At 34.6% G+C, this 21,220-nt stretch overlaps 1 protein-coding gene across 5 annotated transcripts in view; it reads right to left on the bottom strand.

Annotated features, from left to right (window-relative positions):
* Positions 1-8,144: 8,144 nt before the first annotated feature.
* Positions 8,145-21,220, bottom strand: part of LOC105479605 (cell adhesion molecule L1 like) — a 213,364-nt gene continuing 200,288 nt past the window's right edge. For 4 of the 5 annotated variants that reach the window (XM_011737622.2, XM_011737625.2, XM_011737624.3 and 1 more), the window contains 4 exons: positions 19,283-19,444; positions 18,523-18,654; positions 15,897-15,969; positions 8,145-12,069 (listed from right to left, as the gene is read on the bottom strand). In XM_011737622.2, the coding sequence (XP_011735924.2) occupies positions 11,853-12,069; positions 15,897-15,969; positions 18,523-18,654; positions 19,283-19,444 (584 nt within the window). In that variant the 3' untranslated portion in view covers positions 8,145-11,852. The remainder of the gene's footprint in view (positions 12,070-15,896; positions 15,970-18,522; positions 18,655-19,282; positions 19,445-21,220) is intronic. The other variant, XM_011737628.3, reaches the window with a different exon arrangement.

The following is a 21,220-nucleotide window of genomic DNA, read 5'->3' as shown; positions in this document are numbered from 1 at the left end:
TAGATAGATAGATAGATATAACGTATGCATATTTATGTGTATGCTATTGTTTCTGTTTCTCTGTAGAACCCAGATTAATACAATAATAATTACGTACTACATGTATTCACATTTGTTCTACAGTGTTCAACAACCTTTTGTTAAGAGTATATTTCTGTTCTTGTTACTTTAGTTATGATTTTCTCATTCATTCCTCTCCACAAACCTAAAAGTTAGATATTGTTACAGATAATAAAACTGAATTTTAGGAGGTATACCAGGTTATGTAGCCAGATTTTGATATCTGAAATACCAATGGCAAAACATCGATCTAAAACATCAGAGGCTACCTTTTGGCTTTGATCGATGTAAATAAGTAACATGACCTTGGGCCATATTTCTTGGTCCCTTTCTCTGGATTCATTTGATAAAATAATAGTACCAAACTTAATATCCTCTTATTCTACCAAGGAATTCTAATCTTTAATGACAAATGTAAGAGTGCAAACATCAAAACACATTATAGGGGTTTTATAGTTTATAAAGCATATGGATATATAGAAATAGAGATAAATATAGATAGGAAACTGGATTTGAAGTTAGAATGTATAGAACTAGGGCTAGTTTATGTAGTATGTGCTATAATGAGCACAGTACGTTTGGGAAACTTGTTTTAGATCTCAGTTTCCTCTTGCATTAAATGCAGAATTGACTAGACCATTTGTTTCGGAGGGTGATGAATAAACTGGGCTTCAGAGAATTCCTAAAACTCCTGTGTTAACTGCCAAATTGTGCATGTAGGCACCTTCAAGTATGATGGATGGTATTATAGATTTCTCGCAGATAATATACACATGCACAAAAATACAAGGTTTATACATCAGTGTATTGACTCCTGGACTAGGTGAACTCCATGGGTCTTTTTGTTCTGATATTCTATTATTATAAAATGCTATCTTCATCAGGGGCTTTATTTGAAATAGTCATGTAAAACACTTGAACAATATGGATTATTTTCCCTACAATTTAATGTAAATTATAGGAAAATAGGAAATATAGTATTCTTAATTATTTTCCTAGAGCATATTTTGGAACTTCTTATATGTTTTAATACATATGGTCAAATTGCTCTCCTTAATTATTTTACTAATTTGTATTACCAGCAGGAGTTATAAACAAACAGGTTAGTATCTCCCATGTCAACTTCAGACATTAGCATCATTTTTCATTTTTGCCAATTCTGTTGAGACTCACAGTGTTAGGGTTCGCTTTAGATTTTAATTTTACCGTTATACTATAGTCACTGGAATTACATGTCTTAGATTTGAAACTGTCACAGCTACAGTCTAGGTTGTGAATTTTTCTAACATCATGACAAAACCTGAGACTGAAGAATATCACCCTTAGATAAGTTATATTTTCAGAAAGAAGTACTAACATTAGTAATTTGTGTCTATTAAACTGCATTCTCCTGTAACTCTAACATAGTTCTGTATTGGTACGTCCTGTGCAGTAATTTGGGTGTCCATTTTACCATGTACACTAGGTGTCCCCATTAACTCAAAAATTTCCTAAAGTTTTGTAAAACAGAAAAGTGTGCAGGATCCTGGGAAGTAAGATAATTTAGAAAAGGTTTATAGTAATCTGCCCTAGGTAAACACTTCAAAACTGCTAGTAAGATAAAGAAAAGGCAGCTAGAAGGAGAGTGGGAACTGAGTCATTAAAGGATTTTAGAAAGTCCTGTGTTGCTTATCCCATTGCAAAGGGACTACCTGCCCAGACTTGGAAAGAATCATGAGCAAATGTGAGACTGTTCTGCCACAGAGACAAAACAGATCACAAAGAAGTTTTCCAACCATTTTATGTCTTCTCAGAGTCTTTCAAAATTAGTTGTTTTATTGGCTCAATTTATTAAAAATTGAATACAACAGAATGCTGAGCAAATTTTCCTACACCAGTGTTAATTGGGATAAAAAATAAAATTGATCTGCCAGATATTAAAGTCCATGGGATGCTACAAACCCAGGAAATGCAAATACACTGTGCATGTGCTGTAACTCCCTATCCCTATGTCCAGGGCAATCATCTCTGTGTTGTGGATTTTAGTTCACAAATCTTGAAGGAAGTATGCCATAACTTTTTCATTCTGAAAGTTAATTTGCTACTTCTTTAAAAAGAGTATTCAAATAATTAATGAACCATTCTTATATTTTGGAGTTATTTTCATTCTTTCTGAATTTTCTTTTGTTTAACTGATTATGTTCAAATCCATGCACTGTAGTAGGCCACTGTTTCTCAAGGTGTGATTCCTAGATCGACAGTAATTTTTTTTAACATGCAAAGTCTTGGGGCCCACCTCAGATCCACAAAACTAATAGCTCTGAGGCTGGGGCCCACCAATCTGCCTTAACAAGCCATTCAGGTGATGTGGGTGCCCACTGGACTTTGATGATATTAATATGGGTGGTAGCCAATTACACAGAATTATTTAATTTTTATGTATTAAAGTTAAAGTTCAACTCAATTTTGAAATTAAGGCTTTATTTACAACATATGTCAACTCAGATTTCATCTGGTGCCCTTTCTTGGCAAGATACAGAGCTTATTTCAGATAGACACTTATCCTTTACTGTAGGATTATCAACATGACCATAACTACACTTTCTCAGTTGACAATTTTATAAAAATGTTTAATTAACATGCAATAATGTGTGATTAGCATTTTGCATATGACAGATACTGTTCTAAAGTATTTACATATTTGAATTCATTTTTATCTTCATGACTTCACAGCTATTAGTACTACTATTGTATTTATGTATGTATATCAGACAATATTTTAGCACAGTAAATGAGGTATTCATATGCATTAAAGAAAAAGGTAAGAAATATCGATTTGTTTAGAAATAGGTAATATAAATAATTCAGACATTATTTCCATCTCTTTCTACCAGTATTTAAAATATTAAACTAGAAAACTGTTTTTTAAGTCCTAAGTATTATAACAAGATTATTTTGTCATACTTTGTTAACATTTGAAAAACATTGACCCCTTCTAAATTAGAAAAAAAAAAAAACCTATGTAATTTACAAAACTTACATCAAAGAAAGTCAATAAAGATTATAATAAAGCCACAATTTAGAAGTGAAAGAAGAAGTGTAAACTAAGTAATACATACATAATACATGCTAAATCTTGAAAACTGCCTTCGCGAAGAAAATATCCTGACTGTAGGATGCTTTCTGTATGGCACAGTTTACATTACTTTGAAACACTTCCATCTAGTGGTGGAGACTTTTAACTGCATCTTTAATTAAAACATGCTTTTTATTATTACTATTATTATTATCCACTGTTTAAATTAATCAAAAAAGCATGTGTTGGCAATTTTAAATTTTATTTTAAAACATAGTTGATTCTCATACTATATGCAGGAATTTACTTTTTTTATAATATGACCATTTTTCCTATGAATTTATAGTCATAGATTATAAACATTTTAATTCATTATAATTATTCAAATGCATACTGTACTGCAGTTAACTTCATTGTTTGTAAGATACTGACATTTAGCAAAGAACATTTTTTGTACTGATTCTTATAACTGGAATTATTGATTTACATGTCACGCAATTATTTTATAAAACATTAATAATGACTTCCTTCCCCTAAAAGGACAAGAGAAAGGGCTTGGCATCAGCTGTAAAAGAAAAATCTATTTTTTTTGTCAGTTTGATCAGTCCTGCTGTGAGCAGCTTTATGTGTTTATGCACTATATAAGAGTTTTTGGTGGAGGCAACTGTATATTCTAAATATATGAATATTTAAAAAAAACTGGAGCCAATAGGTTTTGATAAGAAGGTTAATTTGTTTTTTTCTTATTATGATTTCTTGTATTTTTTCATTTAGTGCTTTAATTCATTCATTTACCTAACAAGTTTAGCATCTGTTATATTCTGGAGCCAATTCTAGGTATGAAAGCAGTGAACAAGACAAAGTTATTCTCATAGAGCTTAAAGTGTAATGACAACAGGGAAGAAAAAAACTAAGAATATAAATTCATGTAGTAATGATTGCTATGGAGAAATTAAAAGGAATAACATCATAGAGCCTGGCTATTTTAGAGTTGGTAATTAGAAATGTCTTCTCTGAAGTAGTGACCTTTAAACAGAGATTTAAATGATAACAAGCAAGTTCATACAAAATTTGGGAAAAGATTCCAGGCAGAAAGAACAGCCATTGCAAATGCCCTGAGGCAAGAAAAAGTTTTGGTGGGCTCCAGAAATATACAGAGGGGCAGTGTGGCACAAGCTTTGCTTTTGGGAGAAGAATTTATGAGCCAAGGTCATAAGGCAGGCAGAGCTAGCTAGTACACAGCCATGTGGCTAGACATTTAGGATTGTGGCTAAATTTACTGAGAAATCACTAATACAATCTGACTTATATTTATAAATTTCCCTGGTGTTGTTTTACAGGTTGGAGAAAGGGACAAGAATGAAGGAAGGTCAGTGACATGAAAAAGATTCCTTTGGCTTAGTTTAGGATGGTAGCAATGGCTATGGAGAAAAATGAATAGATTTAAACTATATTTTGGAGTTAGCACTGTAGGAGACAATGGGTTGGTTGTAGGACAATGAGGGAAAGTGTGAATTCAAGAACAATCCTAAAGCTTTTGGCTTGAGTTACTGGGTGGATGGTGGAGTCATTTATTAAGAAGAAAAACACAAGGGGTAAGAACAGTTTGTGGGGTGCAAATAGAGACTTCTTTCATGCAGCTGGACTGACATTTTCTCAAATGCATTAATTATTTGGAATATCCCTCCTTGTGACATTTATTCTTTTATTTAGTAAATATTTAATAAATGCCCAGCAGATACAAGACATCCTGCTAGGCAGATGGTATTTCCAGTGAAAATGAAGGTGCATCTCCTGCCCTCATAAAATTTTTAGGTTTATAGGATAAATAGAGATGGTAATCAATAGCCATGTAATAAAAGTAAAACTTCAACAGTGGTTCATGCTAGAAATCAAAGGTACATAACACCACGACATATTAAAATAAGATGATTTCACCTAGTTATGGAAGTTTTCCCTGGAGAAATGATATTAAACTTGAAAGCAGATCAGTGGTTTTGTGAAGGAGAGGTAAGAAATTTAAAGGTTTCTCAGGACAGGAAAGAATTAGAAAATATCTGGAGCTGATAAAAGACACACCTTAGCCTGGATTCCTTAACAGCAGAGCCTGCAGGAATCAGTACATGGGCTACTCATTTATTAGGGAGTGCAATCCTAGGTACCAGGCATGAGGCAAAAGGGAGCATGAGACAAGGAATCAGGGAGAACCAATAGAAGATACATTATTGAGTTGGCCACTGTTGAATGCAAACGATTGCTGTGTCCCATGGGACCATTTGCTATAAGAGAAGAGGGAGGGGACACAGGATAAGAGAGAAGACAGGCATTTATCCACTAGTTCCATTCTCCCATTGGATAAATGTTTGGCCCACAAGGTGTTAACCCTTCCATGCTTCCAGACTGAGCATGAATGGGCACCAGGCAGTCTCACAGGATCTCATACCATAGTGCAAAGGTGCATCATGAACACTGCAGCTAGTTGCAAGCTGACTTGCAGTTAGTCAGCTTTGGTCCATGCAGAACTGTTCACTCCAGCAGTGGCTGATATAAGATAGATGAGCCTTACAGAATCTGAAGCATGCAGAAGACTGGTTTGATACAATCATCAGGACTGGAATGGAGAAAGGAAAAAAAAAGAACCAGAAAATAAGGGACTTGGAAGCTAAGTAGGTATCTGACCATGCAGGACATTGGAAGCCAATTATAGATTTTTGTTTTTATCTTAGAAGAAATGGAAAGCTATTTGTTGTTTTTGTTCAAAGTAAGGAAACAGCATGAACAGAATTGCACTTCATAAATCACCCTGCCTGCATAATGGAGAAGAGTTTGGAGTGCGGCCAGTTGACACAGAAAGATCACTCAGCATAAAAGCGGTCCCAGTACAGACAAGTGGGCAGATCCGGGAGACACATAGGAGAAAATATCAACAGAATTTTGTGATGGATTGAGCACGGAGGTTGAAAGAGAAAGCTCAAGTATGAAGGACAATGTCTAGGTTTTTGTCTTGAGTGGTTGGATGGATTACTGCTGTCATTCACTGAACAGCACAGTGGGGGAAAAACAGGTTTGGAAAGTGGAAATTATGCATTTGCTTTTGAAACATTGAGTTTGAAATAGCCTACAGACATCAGAGGGATGTCAAGTAAAATGTCACATATAAAAGCCTCAGATCTGAGGAGAGAACTGGGCTAAAAATGACTTGAAGTCATCTGTCTGCCCATGGCAATCAAAGTCTTAAATGGACCAGATACCTTAGGAAAGCAGTAGAGTGGGAAAGAGGCCTGAGGTTAAGTCTGCAAAAAACTCCAGTGTCCAACAAGTTTTGATGCCATATTCTCCTAAGGATTTTCAATGCAGCAAATGTATCCATTTACTTATGTTTGCCAACATTCCCAAAATAATTTTGTCAAACATGATGTTTTCCACAGAATCAGTGATTCAAGAGAACTATTTTGGGAACAATCTATATAGATGATCACTTTGGAAAATATTTCATGGTTCAGTGTGTTATAAGTAGACCAATCAATGAAACATTTCTTCCACCTGTTAAAAGAATTTATGCATTTCAGTTGCAGTGCAATATATTATCTCTTTCAGGTAATATGGGAATTTCCATTTTTTATTCTTTCTTTACTCATGTATATATATGCTATTGCATCACACTGTAAGTGATGTGAGGATGATAAAAACTCACATTGTATTAACACATGCTAAAATCCTAAAACAAGGCCCTTGAAACGTTATCGTGCATATGTTTATCTGACTTAACGTCTGATTTATCTTGGTGATAAAGGTTCTCCATAAGTGGGATGCCAAGAGTCCAGAGACATATGGCTTAAACATTCTGTGTTGTATTTTACAGGGAAACAAATGAGAATAGCAAAAGAAGAGAGATATTCTACCACAGATTCTGGTGTTTGATGAGGAAATACAAATATCAACTTAAAAATGTTTAGTGCAGTTGTTTTTGAAGCCACTTCTAATAAAAAGCTTCTGTTCTTTTTCAGTTTGCCAAAAGAGTGAGTGGAATATAATGAAATGTGTGACATTCATTTAAAAATAACTGGCTTATTTGAATTACTTCTTTTTAGGTTGTAGACATTCAACTGTTTATACAGTAAAGCATTGATTGTTTTCCTCTATCATATGTCTTGATCACATATCTTAAAGTCAAGGTGTTTGCAAGCATGATCAATAAGTCAGCATTAAGTTGAAACTCACCTTTCTTTAGTATTTCTAAGAAAAGGTGGAGGAGCGAGGGCATGAAAAAATGTACTATTAATGGTATAATGAATTAGGGTTTTGGAGTCAAACATCCCTGGGTTTAATTTTTAGTTCTAGCCCATGCTGGTGACACTCATTAAGTTAGTTAACCTCCCGGTTCCCTAATTTAATAAACCAGAGAATATTGTTCGAGGATTAAATGTGGTATTCTATGTAAAGTGCTTGGTATAGATAATTTTTTTTAAAATTTTTGTAGAGACGAGGTCTCTCTATGTTGCACAGGCTGATGTTGAACTCTTGGCATTAAGTGATCCACCCAACTCATCCTCACAAAGAGTGACGATTTCAGTAAGTCTCCATGTCTGCTCAATAAAACAGTTTTAAAAACAACAATTTCCGATAGATTGTCCACTGAGCCAAACTGGGTAACCCAATTCTAAGAGACCATGTCAAAATTATCTAATAGCCTCACTGAAAATATAGCATACTGGGCATTTTCTTGGAAGGTGACATTTCTACATTTTTATTAAAAATAACCAGATAAATATACATTCATCTTAAATTTATATTTATCATAAGTATAAATTTTATTGGAATATTCTGTTTTATAGACGTTGATGATATTGTATATTTGTAAATTAATTGAAATCAAAATATTTTATTTATATCTTATTTATACTTTATTAAATTATATTTCATTTATAGATATTCCAGGATCAGAGGCAACCGAAGTAGTTAAGATTAATATGTAAATTCTGATTCTTCTTAACTGTGTAGAACAGAATACAAACATTTTTGGATTACATGAAGTTGAACTTTTATTTGGAAAGTTGAATTTCATGTATAATGAAAATATTTTCAAACCATACATAGTCATAAGCATAATACGAACACCACCTACAATACAAACACGTTTTAATAAAGTTCTACTATGAATATTAATCCAAGCCAAAAGAAAAAGGTAATCAGGTGAACCCATTCTACATACCTTTCATTTCTTTTGATGATGTAATCGAACAATTTAAGGTACAAAACAAAGAAAGTTTTGGCTCGACCCTACTTATTTCACTATAGGAACACTAGGATATATATATACTACCACAGATAACAAACCCAATCCCATTATAATCAATTTAACATTGTTACAAGAATCATATCTTAATGGCATGTAAACATATTTAGGATTTCAATTGGCAATTACGTTTTAAATGCTTAGAAAAGCACACCAACATTTCTCATTATTTTCCTCTCTTTAGCTTATCTCTTCCATGACTATAAAATAGGAAAAAATATTATTTGAGACTTCCAGCATAATTCCATTGTGCTCTACATTTTTACAAACGTGGGTGCATCTAAAATATCAATGCCTTTATACCAATAGAATAAAACCACCAAATTCGCATTTTTCTTATAAATACGCATGCAAAATTAGTGGAAAACACTTTTGTATAGCAAAGACCCTGCTTAATTTTCTTCTGATTAATAATTTTCAATGGCATGTACAAATCATACTGCTCACAGAACAGTAGATTTATTTTCTGTAGATTTGTTTTTCTATAAAAATATATTTATGTGTTCACAGGAAAAAAGTTGAGTTGGTATGTGGGGGGTGACTTTTAGATACATAATTAGTTAAAGGTTTGCTTGTGAAGTTAAAAGGCATCTTAGCTTTTACCATTTTCAAATTTTTCTTCATAAAAAAGAACACCCTGTGACAAAGATAAGGTAACTGAGATTATTTATTAGCACTTTAGAGTTGAGAGTTTGAAATAAAAAGGTTAAGCAACCTGCCTAATGTTTATGTACAAAATGAGTGCTGGAACCAGGAAGAGAATTTGGATTTTCCCAACCCTTGGACAGTTCTCTAGGAACTCATGCCTACTAACCATTCTTGAGACTATATACAATCAGTTACATTAAATAATATTGGAAGTAGACTGGAGAAAGTTAGTGTGAATCCAGTAAAGAACAAAGTTCTAAATATTGGCTGTTGCCTTATTACTAGTGGGCGTTTTGCAAACAAGCCTCACCAATTTATAATTACCATTGCACATCATGGACTCCATTACTCATTTTCTGAGGGAAAGTCATGAAATCCATTTTAACCTACTTGGATTTATTTTATGTGAAAGTTATTCTGATTCATAAAATACATGAATCATATAATTTCACAATTAAAATCAGGGTCAATCATAGACCTATTCCTTTTGTGCTGAAGAGTCCCAGTAGTAGCCCAATAGTATTGAGGAAAGGTAATAATGATAGGAAAACATAGTCATCATTCAATCTCATTTTTCACATCCGTAAGTTTTAGCCACTCAAAAGATCTGAGTAGGAACAATCTTGATTTTCAGGCAGCTAAAGGGGAACACGAAGTGTAGGAAGAGCTAATACTTCAGTATTTGTTTTATCTTCTGACTTAAAGGGTATTAAATTCCTAAATATTTTTGACATTATTTCTAACCTGCATGACTTTCTTTAAAAACCACATTTTGACTGACGACAAAGAAGAGGAGATAGAATAGTATGAGAACTAAACTTGAACGTCACAACCTTGCCCTCTTCAGTAGCTGGGCATGACAATTTTCTCCCAGATAAATCAAAACATGATGACTGTTCCTCCAGAAAATCGGCACCTTAGAAATCAGATGAGGATGGAGCTCGAGTTGCACTGATGGATGTGCATCACATCCTCACATTTACACGGCGTGGAGACCACGATGCCTTCCCCTTTGAAATGCTTACTCCCAGGACTGTGGTCAAATCCTGAGCCCATAAACTGTAGTTTTAAATAAGACATTCTTTTCCTGTCTATGCTTCAGGAGGACATGTGAGGTTCAAAAGGACAAGTAGATATTCCATGTGCATTCCTGCGCTGACTATTATAAATACCCCAAATGTTGGTATCCATGAAATATAAGGGGTTACATAAATCCAACTTGAGGACGTAACTGTATAACAATAATCACAGCTCAAAAACTAAAGTAAAATAAATGAATTTCATTTAAACAGTAGTTAAGTATTTCAGGGTAAGGTTAAAAAATGTTTCCGTAAAATGTCAAGTCTAGTGCTGAACTTGACCGACATGTATGCATCATCCTCCATATTGTTTTTAAACCATGTTCATGGACAATTTTAAAAGGACTGGAGCACAAATGCCAGAAAATAAATTCCCTGAATTTGTACTGACTTTGACAGAAGGAGAATATAGGGGAAACAGATTCTCACCACAAAGATGTTTAAAATACCATACACGCAAACATATGTGTAGTAATTTCTATGTAAATAGTTTTTCTTTTGAGGAACTGGGGTAGATGTACATTCAACAGTAAAAACCTATTTTGAAAAATATGAAAACATTTCCCTCAATATTTATATGATATTTTATTTTGAAACTGTTGAAAGAAAACCATATAAGAACAAAATCCAAATGCTTTATACAAAGTCTTCAGCTTTGGAACCTCATGTTATTAGTCGTAGCTCTGGAATGATGAAAAACAGTATCTTACTAATATATTCTAACTGTACAAACATGCCTGTTAATGTTCCTTTTCTCCCTTCAAAATAAAACACATCTATATTTTAAACTGTGTAAATATCAACATAATATGTACAATGTATTCATGAAATATATGCAAGCATACCATTACATAAACATAGAAAAAAGGTAAAAGCAGTCAATTTAGAAATGAAGATATTAAGTAGATGTAGCTATTAGAATCCAGAACAATGGGCACTTTCTGCCTGTTCTTGTATGAAACAGCCTTCTGACCACTGCTTCCATGCAGTTGAATTTAGTCCAAGAAAAAACAAAAAACAAAAAAACACAGACACAAAAAGTGATGCTCGTGGATGTCATAACTGATAGAAATTTAAAAAATGTTGAAACTGAAAAACTTATACTTCTGTTTAAATATGACCATCTCTGGCCAAATAGGAGCTCAATAAATACTAGTTGATTGTTCACCTAAGACTTTTGCTACTACAATTTAAATAATAAATTTAGACTGTATATATTCAATGAAATGTTTTAATAAGACATTCATATTCTTTTTTACATTTTAAATAATCAGTTTGCTTATGGTCTTTTAACCTGTAGTGAAGCAAAGTCACCAAGCCAGTTCTCAGAGACTGTATGCCAATGTGCATACGGAGGAAAACCCACAAGGTAGCAATATCTATGCAAGCACACTGAATAGTAAAATCAGGCAAATATGGACTATACTGAATGGGGACTTTGGATTTAGTTGAGGTGTATCTAAACACAGGATTCGTTTTGTGTTTTGCATTTCGAGCACCTGAAAACAACAAAAGCAAAACATAGGCCTGAAGTGCTTGGCATTTTATATTTTGAAGGCAGTGCTACTTTTTTCAACATAATTGCAGGATGTTGACTTCTGGATGAAATCTTCAGTCAACATGTTTCTATTCCTATATGAAAGTTCTTGCTCCCTTGAACAGATAAATATGAAAGGTTGGGGTGAACCAGTAGGGTTGGTTACACATGTTGTGTTTATGCCCGAAGTGGAAAAGTTGCTGTAGAACTTCCATTGCTTTCAACAGATCCCTTCTCCTTAGATCCTGCATAGGCACCAATAAATGATCCATCTTCATTGAATAGAGCATGATCTCCCTCTCCGTATTCGACTAAGCTGTCAGCACTTTCAGTAGGCTGCATATCCCTATTAAGGGACCGAAGGCTTCCTTTGAGAGGTTTTTCATCACTGTCACTGAAAACAAACAAACAAAAAATAGTTCAATAAAATCTAATATTCTTATAGATTTGTGTAAAGAAACACATTCATAAGTGCTAAAAGGTTTTATAATGTTCAGGACATTCATAATAGCATTGAAGACAGATACTAAAGCCCACATGATACTACCACACATGTTTACGAAGTTTGCAAAGTCTGTAAACATGTGTTTACAAAGTCATAAGCAATTTCCACCAAACAATCTTTAATTATTCACAACACTTCTGATTCTCTTTAAAATTGACAGCTGAGCTTCTGTAACATGTGAGATTCAACCTGTTGATGTCCATAGTGGCTGCTATGGTCTAAATATCTGTGTCCTCCCAAGCTTCCTATGTTAAAACCTGATAACAGATGTGAGAGAGTTAGAGGTGGAGTCTTTGGGAAGTGATTAGGCCAAAAGGGTGGAGCCCTAGTGAATGATATTAGTGCCCTTAGAGAAGAGGCCCCAGAGAGCTGCCCTACCCCTTCCACGATGTGAGGACACAAAGAGAAGGCACCATCTGTCACCCAGAAAGTGAGCCTTCACCAGACATGGAAAATGCTGGCATTTTGCTCTTAGGCTTCCCAGAATCCAGAACTGTGAGAAATAAATTTCTGTTCTTTTATAAGCAACTCAGTTTATGGTATTTTGTTACAGTAGCCCCTAATGGACTCAGACAGAGAACAAATGCAATTTCCTTTGCTTTCATGAACTTTTGGAGCTCCTGGCTTCTAAGTCTTGATCTACTGTTTTTACTTCTGATCCTTTTCATTCTCTTATATCGTTCCAAAAAGTTCTTTTAAAACTCAATCATATTCTGTTTTTGAAACCAAATAACTTTCTTTAATATAGTTAACAGTTCAAGCTTGTTACATTTTAAGATAGAAAGAAGCGGCTGATATTTTAATAACATAAATAAGTATACTATATTTATGGTAGGTGTTTTATTCATGAACAGAAGCAAATCCATTAGTAAAATGCTTATCAAATGATATGATCTTCAGATTTTGGATCAAGATTTTTAAAAATACCATTTAGTATTACATTATTAAGCTATACACCATATAAAATGATTTTATCAAATTTTATCAATGAAGCATTTGGAAAAAATATAATTTAGATGTACGTATCATTTTATAATTTGTGGTATTGGTCAGTGCTATTCAATAAGTATGTCACATTTCTAGGAATAAAACAGGATGACACTTCTCTGCCTACTCTATGTTATATGCCACCATGGAATTTTCTTCGGTTTAAAAAAAAAGTGAGCAAAGGTGACATGTGTCTCTTCCAAGTGGAAGATTAAAAGCCAGTGCTCAGTTTGTTACATTCTGTTTTCCCTGCTGTGGTGACCCTGGATCCTCATCCACCAGCCGGTGCTCCTAAGTGACTAAGATGAAAAGGGCAATCTCTGTGGGATACATAACTTGAGAAAGAACATGCTTTTGGAGTTGTTTTGACAGCAGCATAACACATGCTCCCCTGACTGATACGATAATTGGCTCTCGAATTAGGATATTGCAGTTATAAAAACAAATCAAGAAAAAAGATGAGGCATTGGCTGAGGAATCAGGAAACAAAGAGCAAAGAAAAATAACAAAAGGGACGATTATCGGAAGCTAGAAGGATGAGGACTTATGTTATGTAAGGGTACCTCTTATAAAATTGCCTCCTGGGATAATGTGGAAAGTAGACAATTATCCTGATAAATGTGTAGTTTGGGGGAAAGAGGTTGGAAAACACATCAACTACTATAAAGGGATGTCATAGGAAATAATGCATGGGAAGATGTTAGCTATCTTTATAAAGAAGCAGCAGGATGTGGGGAAATGGGTTTTTAGACGAGGCATTGCAAGGCATTGTTTTGTTTTCTTGCCTGTAAAACTGAGCTAATACGGTCTTTCAAAAGTAGTTTTTTGTTTGTTTGTTTGTGTGTGTTTTTTTTTTAATTGAGATGGAATCTCACTGTGTTGCCCAGGCTGGAATGCAGTGGCACAGTCTCGGCTCACTGCAACCTCCGCCTCCTGAGTTCAAGCAATTCTCCTGCCTCAACTTCTGAAAAGTTGTTGCAGGTCCTCAATGATCATTGTCTCATGGAATCTGTACCTTGTATAATCTTCTTCCTTTGAGTTGTGGGCTAAACTTATTGACTTGCTCCTATATAATACAACAGAAGTGATGGGAAGTCACTTCCAATGTCAGGTTACAAAAGGACTGTGGCTTCCAACTTGGGTGCTCTGTTTTGCTCCCTGGCTCACACATTCTGAAGGAAGCCAGCTGCCATGTTGTGAATGGCCCCATGGAGATATCCATGTGATATGGAGTTAGGAATGACTTCTGGCCTGTGAAGAACTGAAGCTCTTAGTTCAACAGTCTGTATGGAACTATAACCTGCCAACAGCACCATGAGTGGCCTAGGAATGGCTTGTGCTCTGGTTGAAACTTTAGATGAAACCATAGCCCTGGTCAAAACCTTCCTGCAACCTCATGAGAAGTCCTGAGCCCGAAGCACCCATCTAAGCCATGTCTGGATTCCTGAATTATGAGGACATAGAAATAATAAATGTTTATTGTTTTAAGCTGTTAAGTATTGGTGGTTGTTGTTATGAGGCAGCTGCTCACTAATACAACAGTAATGAGCACAATTTGCAAAGCTCCAAAATTCTTTCTTTCTTTTTTTTTTCTCTCTTTCTTTCTTTCTCTTTATTGTTCTTTATTCTGGAAAGAATTTAAAGTCATTTATTAAGAAATATAAAAATGTAAAAAGGATATTGACTAAGTAGAATACAGAAAAATAAGTATAGCACAAAGTGGAGGTACAGGTAAGCTCAAATGTCTAACAATGAGCTAATGAAAATGCTCCACATCCCTGTCTAGAGTGATGAATCCAGAGATGAGAGAATGAGGATCAACCAGATTTCTTCTTTGATATAAACTCTGGTTTCCCATGTGCTAAAATTGATATAAATCTGGAACTTACAATATGTCTATTGGCTGAAATATACAGGGTACCTGAAAAAAAATGATGCCATTCCAACCAAAAAGAGCTAAGAAGTTAAGAGAGTAGCAGAAAGGGGAAGATGGAGAGAGATAACAGGAGAGACAATTTAACACGTCCCCAAAAGATTCCTGCCTAGCTCAGAGCAGACTTCTTGCCATTCCTCCCTTGCCCGACACGTTCTCACTCATTTTGTCATCCTCTGTCCAGTGGTTAACAGTAACACAATCCTTTTTATCCTTTAAGGCTTAGCTTATCTCTTATGGATGATCCTTTTTCCAAAATCCTACCTGGGCAGAAATAGTTGCTCTCTTTTGTGCTCTTTTATTCTATTTAATTCATTACAGTCATTTGCATATATAAGACATTTTTCTCTGCTGATTAGGTTCATCGAGAGGACAGAGTTTGTAACTTACTTACCTTGGCAGGGGCAACACTGTAGGTATACAGATATATGTGTGTGGATGCAAACGGTACCAACCTGAGTTCAAAATGGCCACGCTCAAGATGTTTTAGCTACCCCAAATAGATATTCAACCTAAATAAGAATAGTGTATTTGCGTTAGGCACACAGTTTCAAGAAAAGTATCCTAACCGATACTTCTGCCTGGACTGTAATTCTTTATACACCCTCACCACACAGACAGAAATTTGGTTGCTAGCACTTACGTGGGCCCTATTTGTACAAAGTATTCTTTATAGGGTCATTACATTATAGTTCTGTAAACTTTTTGTTAAGAATAAACACCTTTTTGTTCATTTGAGCTTTCAACATGATGAATACGTGTTTTGATACATTTTAAAACAGAACCTCAAGTTTACCTGTATTCACCAAAGGTTTCATCTTTTACTGACTGAATTTCTGGGTCTGGATGCAAATCTTCCTTTTCTTTAACTAAAAAAGAGAAAAAAGGTGGGGAAACTAATACAGTGACTGTTTAAAATACATTTTTACCAGCGCTGTGGAATAGTGAATAGTCAATAAGAACAGCATTGCTCAAATGTTTTGATACCAGTGAGGCAATATTTTTTTCTGGCTATACCTGTAGCCCATCTGTTACTTCTTTGTTTAAATAAAAAAGAGAGAGGATTTTGGGAAGTTCTACTTTTTTGTCATCACACCTGCAGCGTACTGCATATTTTCACGTGACTACACAATATTATGTGAACAAGAAGTCTTATTGGAAGAGCCCAACTTAATTTGATTTCTCAGCGAAGACCAAATTACTAAATATTTATTTTACTATCTGGACCTTTTGAAGATGTCATAGGCACCTATTAGATCTGTGTCATTAAATTAAATTGAATTTAAAAAGTCAATCAAGGCTGGATGTGGTGGCTCATGCCTGTAATCCCAGCACTTTGGGAGGCCAAGACGGGCAGAACACTTGATGTCAGGAGTTTGAAACCAGCCTGGACAACAAAGCAAGACCCTGTCTCTATTAAAAACATGGAAATTAGCCAGGTGTGGTAGTGTGCACCTGTGGTCCCAGCTACATGATGGGCTGAGGTGGGAAGATCACTTGAACCTGGGAGGCAGAGGTTGCAGAGAGCTGAAATAGTGCCACTACACTCCAGCCTGGGTGACGGAACAAGATCATGTCTCAAAAAAAAAAAAAAAAAAACAAAGGTCAATCATTTGGTTGTTATGCATCACTCTTACACAAAACTGTTGCAACAATCTGAATATTCAGGTCTCCACTGACATTTTACTTTTTTTGTTTTGTTTTGTTTCAAGACAAAGTCTCACTCTGTCACCCAGGCTGGAGTGCAGTGGCATGATCTCTGCTCACTGCAACCTCTGCCTTCCGGGTTCAAGGGATTCTCATGCCTCAGCCTCCTGAGTAGCTAGGATTACAGGCAGCCGCCACCACGCCCAGCTAATTTTTGTATTAGTGGAATATAAGACCAAAAGCTCTTATTCCCTTTACTTAAAAACAAACAAACAAACAAAAACCCTCAAATACAAATTGTTATTTATGGAACTTTTTATGACTACATGCAGAGACCTAATAGATTCTCTTAGCTACTCTGCAATATGAAATGCTGATTTTTTTTTTTTCTTTTCAGGGCATGATTTGAAGAAACATCTTTAGAATCTGGATAGCACACAATTCACAAATGATTATTTGTTGGGGATAAGGAGAATGCTATAACTCTTTAACGTTTCCCATTAATTACTCAGAACATTTATTAGTCATTGTGAACCTAATTCATAATCATTCAGTCTTCAGAGAAAAAAGTGAAATGCATAACTCCATAAATTATGCATGTCATTTTACAAAAACCTAGAAATTATGCTCTCAATGCTTCTATGTAGATGACGGGTTCCCACTAAATATTTGCTAGATAAATCCTAAGCCAATAATGAACTTCTCATAAATCTGAACATCATGAAACAAATAGCAGTGTAGTCTAAATCTTTGTCACCATATAAAAGCATCATGAATACTAAGCAATACTAGTAATAACCATCATCTTGATACAATATGTATATCTGAAAAAGACAAAACAAATTCGGAAGTTGAATGAAATTAAAGGCAAACATCATATTACCAACTATGATGGTTTTCATGGATACCTTATGTATCAATTCATGAGGCAGTGTATCTAATACATGCCATGGTAATAAGAAACGCATTCCTAATAATGATTAACACCAACAAAGTTGGCCAGTGGAGCCAGTAATATTAGAATGCATTAGTGCAAAAAACACGAGTCGTGTATGTCATGTATAGAGAGAGGCGTACTATAGATGGGTCACTTAAAACACTAAAGCATGTATGTAACTTAGTAATTTGTCTCTCAATGGCTCTGATCTTTCACAGATAGACAATAGAAGTTTGGAAGTGTTATCAACCTTGTTAGAGCTCTTTCTTTCTTTCTTTCTTTCTTTTTTTTTTTTTTTTTTTTGAGATGGAGTTTTTGCTTTTATCTCCCAGGCTGAAGTAGTACAGTGGTGCGATCTCGGCTCACTGCCACTTCCACCTCCCGGGTTCAAGTGATTCTCCTGCCTCAGCCTCCTGAGTAGCTGGGATTACAGGCAGGTGCCACCATGCCCGGCTCATTTTTGTATTTTTAGTAAGAGACGGGGTTTCATCACGTTGGCCAGGATAGTCTTGATCTCCTGACCTCGTGATCCACCCACCTCGGCCTCCCAAAGTGCTAGGATTACAGGCACGAGCCACCACACCCGGCAGTTAGAGCCCATTTTAAGTGCTAAAAACTAAAACCAAGTAACTATCTGGAAATAATACTCTAGACCATACATATATTTTTTTTGGTTAATTTAGCAATATGTTTTTCCTCTCAGTGCATTGTACATCTAATTTGCTAAAATAAATTTGACTTGAATGTGTATTTAAAAAAAAAAAAAGATGTCACTGAAGAATGCTTCCCAGAAAATGCTATTTAATAAGTTGAAAATCACATTAAAAAACAATTTTACCTGAGTACTTTCCACCTCTGTTTCTCTTCACAAAGCAAACAGTTAACAATACTAGTGTGAGAAGAGCAATTGCACACATCAGTCCAATAAACCAGCCTTGAGTGGAGATGTCATCATATAAACCAGCATATTCTGTTGTAGAAAGAGAAGTCACAACATTGTACACTAGAAACAGTCTTGTATTCTGTAAAATTGGGGAAAATTAGACATCATTTTTAAGCATACCAAAGAGTATCAATTTTTTTAATGACCCCAGAAGGAATGCAATGTGAAGGACATGTTAATGGGAGAATACTGATAAATCTTTCCTTCTTTATTTAAAAAGGGACTTCTTTGAGTTGTATTTGATTCTGAGGATGAAAAACCAAAGAAGGATAGTGAAGGCAGAAGTTAAACTCAGAAGCAGCAAGGAGCAAGCAAAAGCGCAAGCTGCCTTGGTTAGAAGCAGATGACCATGGAGCCTGGTGGTTTGGTTTTGTTTTGTTTTGCTTTTTCTTTTTAGATTGTGTTATTAACATGTGTTAATAAGCAGGAGATATTTTTAGGCAACAACTCTAGTAAAAACAAAATAAAGGATAAGTTGAACTACTGTGAAACATTTTTCATTTTGATAATTTAAAATATGTCTAAAATTGAAATTATTATTTTCATTACTAATATACTCAGTGTTTTCATGTTTAATATAGGACATATGCAACACTAAATATTCTACAGGACATAGATTGACTAAGACTTTCCCAAATATAATCTCATTTCTCACCTCTCCCTCTTGTCTCAATTACATCTTGAAAAATGCTATCGTTATCACCCCAATTCTTAGTCATTAGGCGAACTATATGTTCAGCTCCCGGCTCAAATACCTCTATTGGGTGAGTCTTTTGAGTAAGATTTACTCCTTCTGATATCTTCCCGATACCTTTACCTAAGAAATGTACACAGTTAAATCATGTGAATTGTAGTCATGGAAAAACAGGACATAAAAAGTAAAAAAATATATATTGTTACTCGAAGTGAATAAGAAAGTCACTTATATATTGTCTCAGTTTTTGAATTACAGGAGATCAAGAAAATCAACATTTCAACTTCCTTTTTTAATATAATGAAATTGAGTAAATGAAATGAACTCAATACATGGCCGTTTAAGATGAAATGGTACTGTAAATCTGCCTGGTCTCATGAATGGTTCAAAACCGTAGACTTAAAAAAATTATACAATATGATTTTGTGCAATTTGGATTTTCACAAACCTAATGGGAAACTGAATATGGCCTTTTGACTTACAATTGACAGCATATAACCTTATAATCATAACTAACTATATATTGCTTTTTTTTTTTTTTGCCTTGGTCTTCTCCATAAATACTGATGAAATAGCATTACAACATGGTCATATATTAAATATTTGAAATTTATAGAAGCCCAAAGTGCGTGAAGTGCAGGCTTGTAGGTACATACCAATGGAATGGTTTTACTGACATTTTGAAAGTGGTGTGGGAAGTTAATACTTTTCAAAAAATATTAATATGTCAATATGTTAATAGTAGAATCTCATAGTAGAAGATAAAATGAATCAAGTTTAACAAAAATATACTAACTTCTTGTCTTACCACCAAGTATCTTAAATATTTTTGCATGTGATCCATAGTTTTGCTGGAAATCAACTCAATATAATAAATATAATCCAGAAAATGTTAGCAGTGTTATAAAATATGTTTCTTACTGAGACTACAACGGGTTATGAAATTCTATTTAAAGTGGGTACATGTTACAGATCAATATTTCATTATGCATTTTCATTATAGAAAAAAATTAATTATATAGTTACTAAATAACAAAAAGGTTTTATTAAAAATTATGCCATGAGAGAAATAAGGCCAATTATATGAGCAAAGCCTTCAAGATTAAGCATCATTGAAACAGAGTGCAATTAATTTTGACCTTGAAAAACAGAGATATTAGTAAAACGTTAAGTAGTGCAAGCTTTTGAAAAACAGAGTAAAGCAAGTGATTTATTCAAACCACTAATGACACAAAAATAATATTTCTGATTAGCTCCATCTTTTCTACTCTTAGATTATGGAATATGATTTATTTGAAAATCAGAGTGACAACCTGAAAACAGAGAAAAATGCTTGTCAATCAAATCCTATTTTTTGAACAAGCGCCAAATGACCTTGAAATGAGCTACATAGGCGGAGCGAGAAGAAAGATGCATAGTAGTAGGTTCCAATTTGCACAAGTGATCATTTTTAGAGTGCTGAGTGATAACAAGATGTATCTTCTCAGTAGAAATATACATTTTTTTCAAAGATTATGTTGAACTCTAGTAGAAAAAGAGATTGTAATTTTTTTCCCTGTACATATAGCAAGACACGCCTATAGAAGAGAAATCAGTGTCAACTGGGGAAGGGGGCACTTAGCTGGAATACTGAAAATGCAGATTCCTGAAAAAGAGCACAAACACGCTAGTAAGAAACATTTTTAAATTCCTGACACGTAAGACAGTGAAGAAATGTTCTTTTAAGATACGCAGCAAATTCGTTACATTTTTAGTTTGAAGAAAAGATGCCACATCAGTTGTAAAATCACATGAACAGCATTTTCATCCTCCAAAAACAATTTCTCAAGCATGAATGCAACCAAGCCCAAATTTTCCAACGTATGTACTAGAATGTGCAATGCTTGTAAGGCAATTCTG

The sequence above is a fragment of the Macaca nemestrina genome, chromosome 2, assembly GCF_043159975.1.
Source record: "Macaca nemestrina isolate mMacNem1 chromosome 2, mMacNem.hap1, whole genome shotgun sequence".
NCBI classification, from domain to species: Eukaryota; Metazoa; Chordata; class Mammalia; order Primates; family Cercopithecidae; genus Macaca; species Macaca nemestrina.
This window is presented reverse-complemented; position numbering and strand designations above follow the sequence as displayed.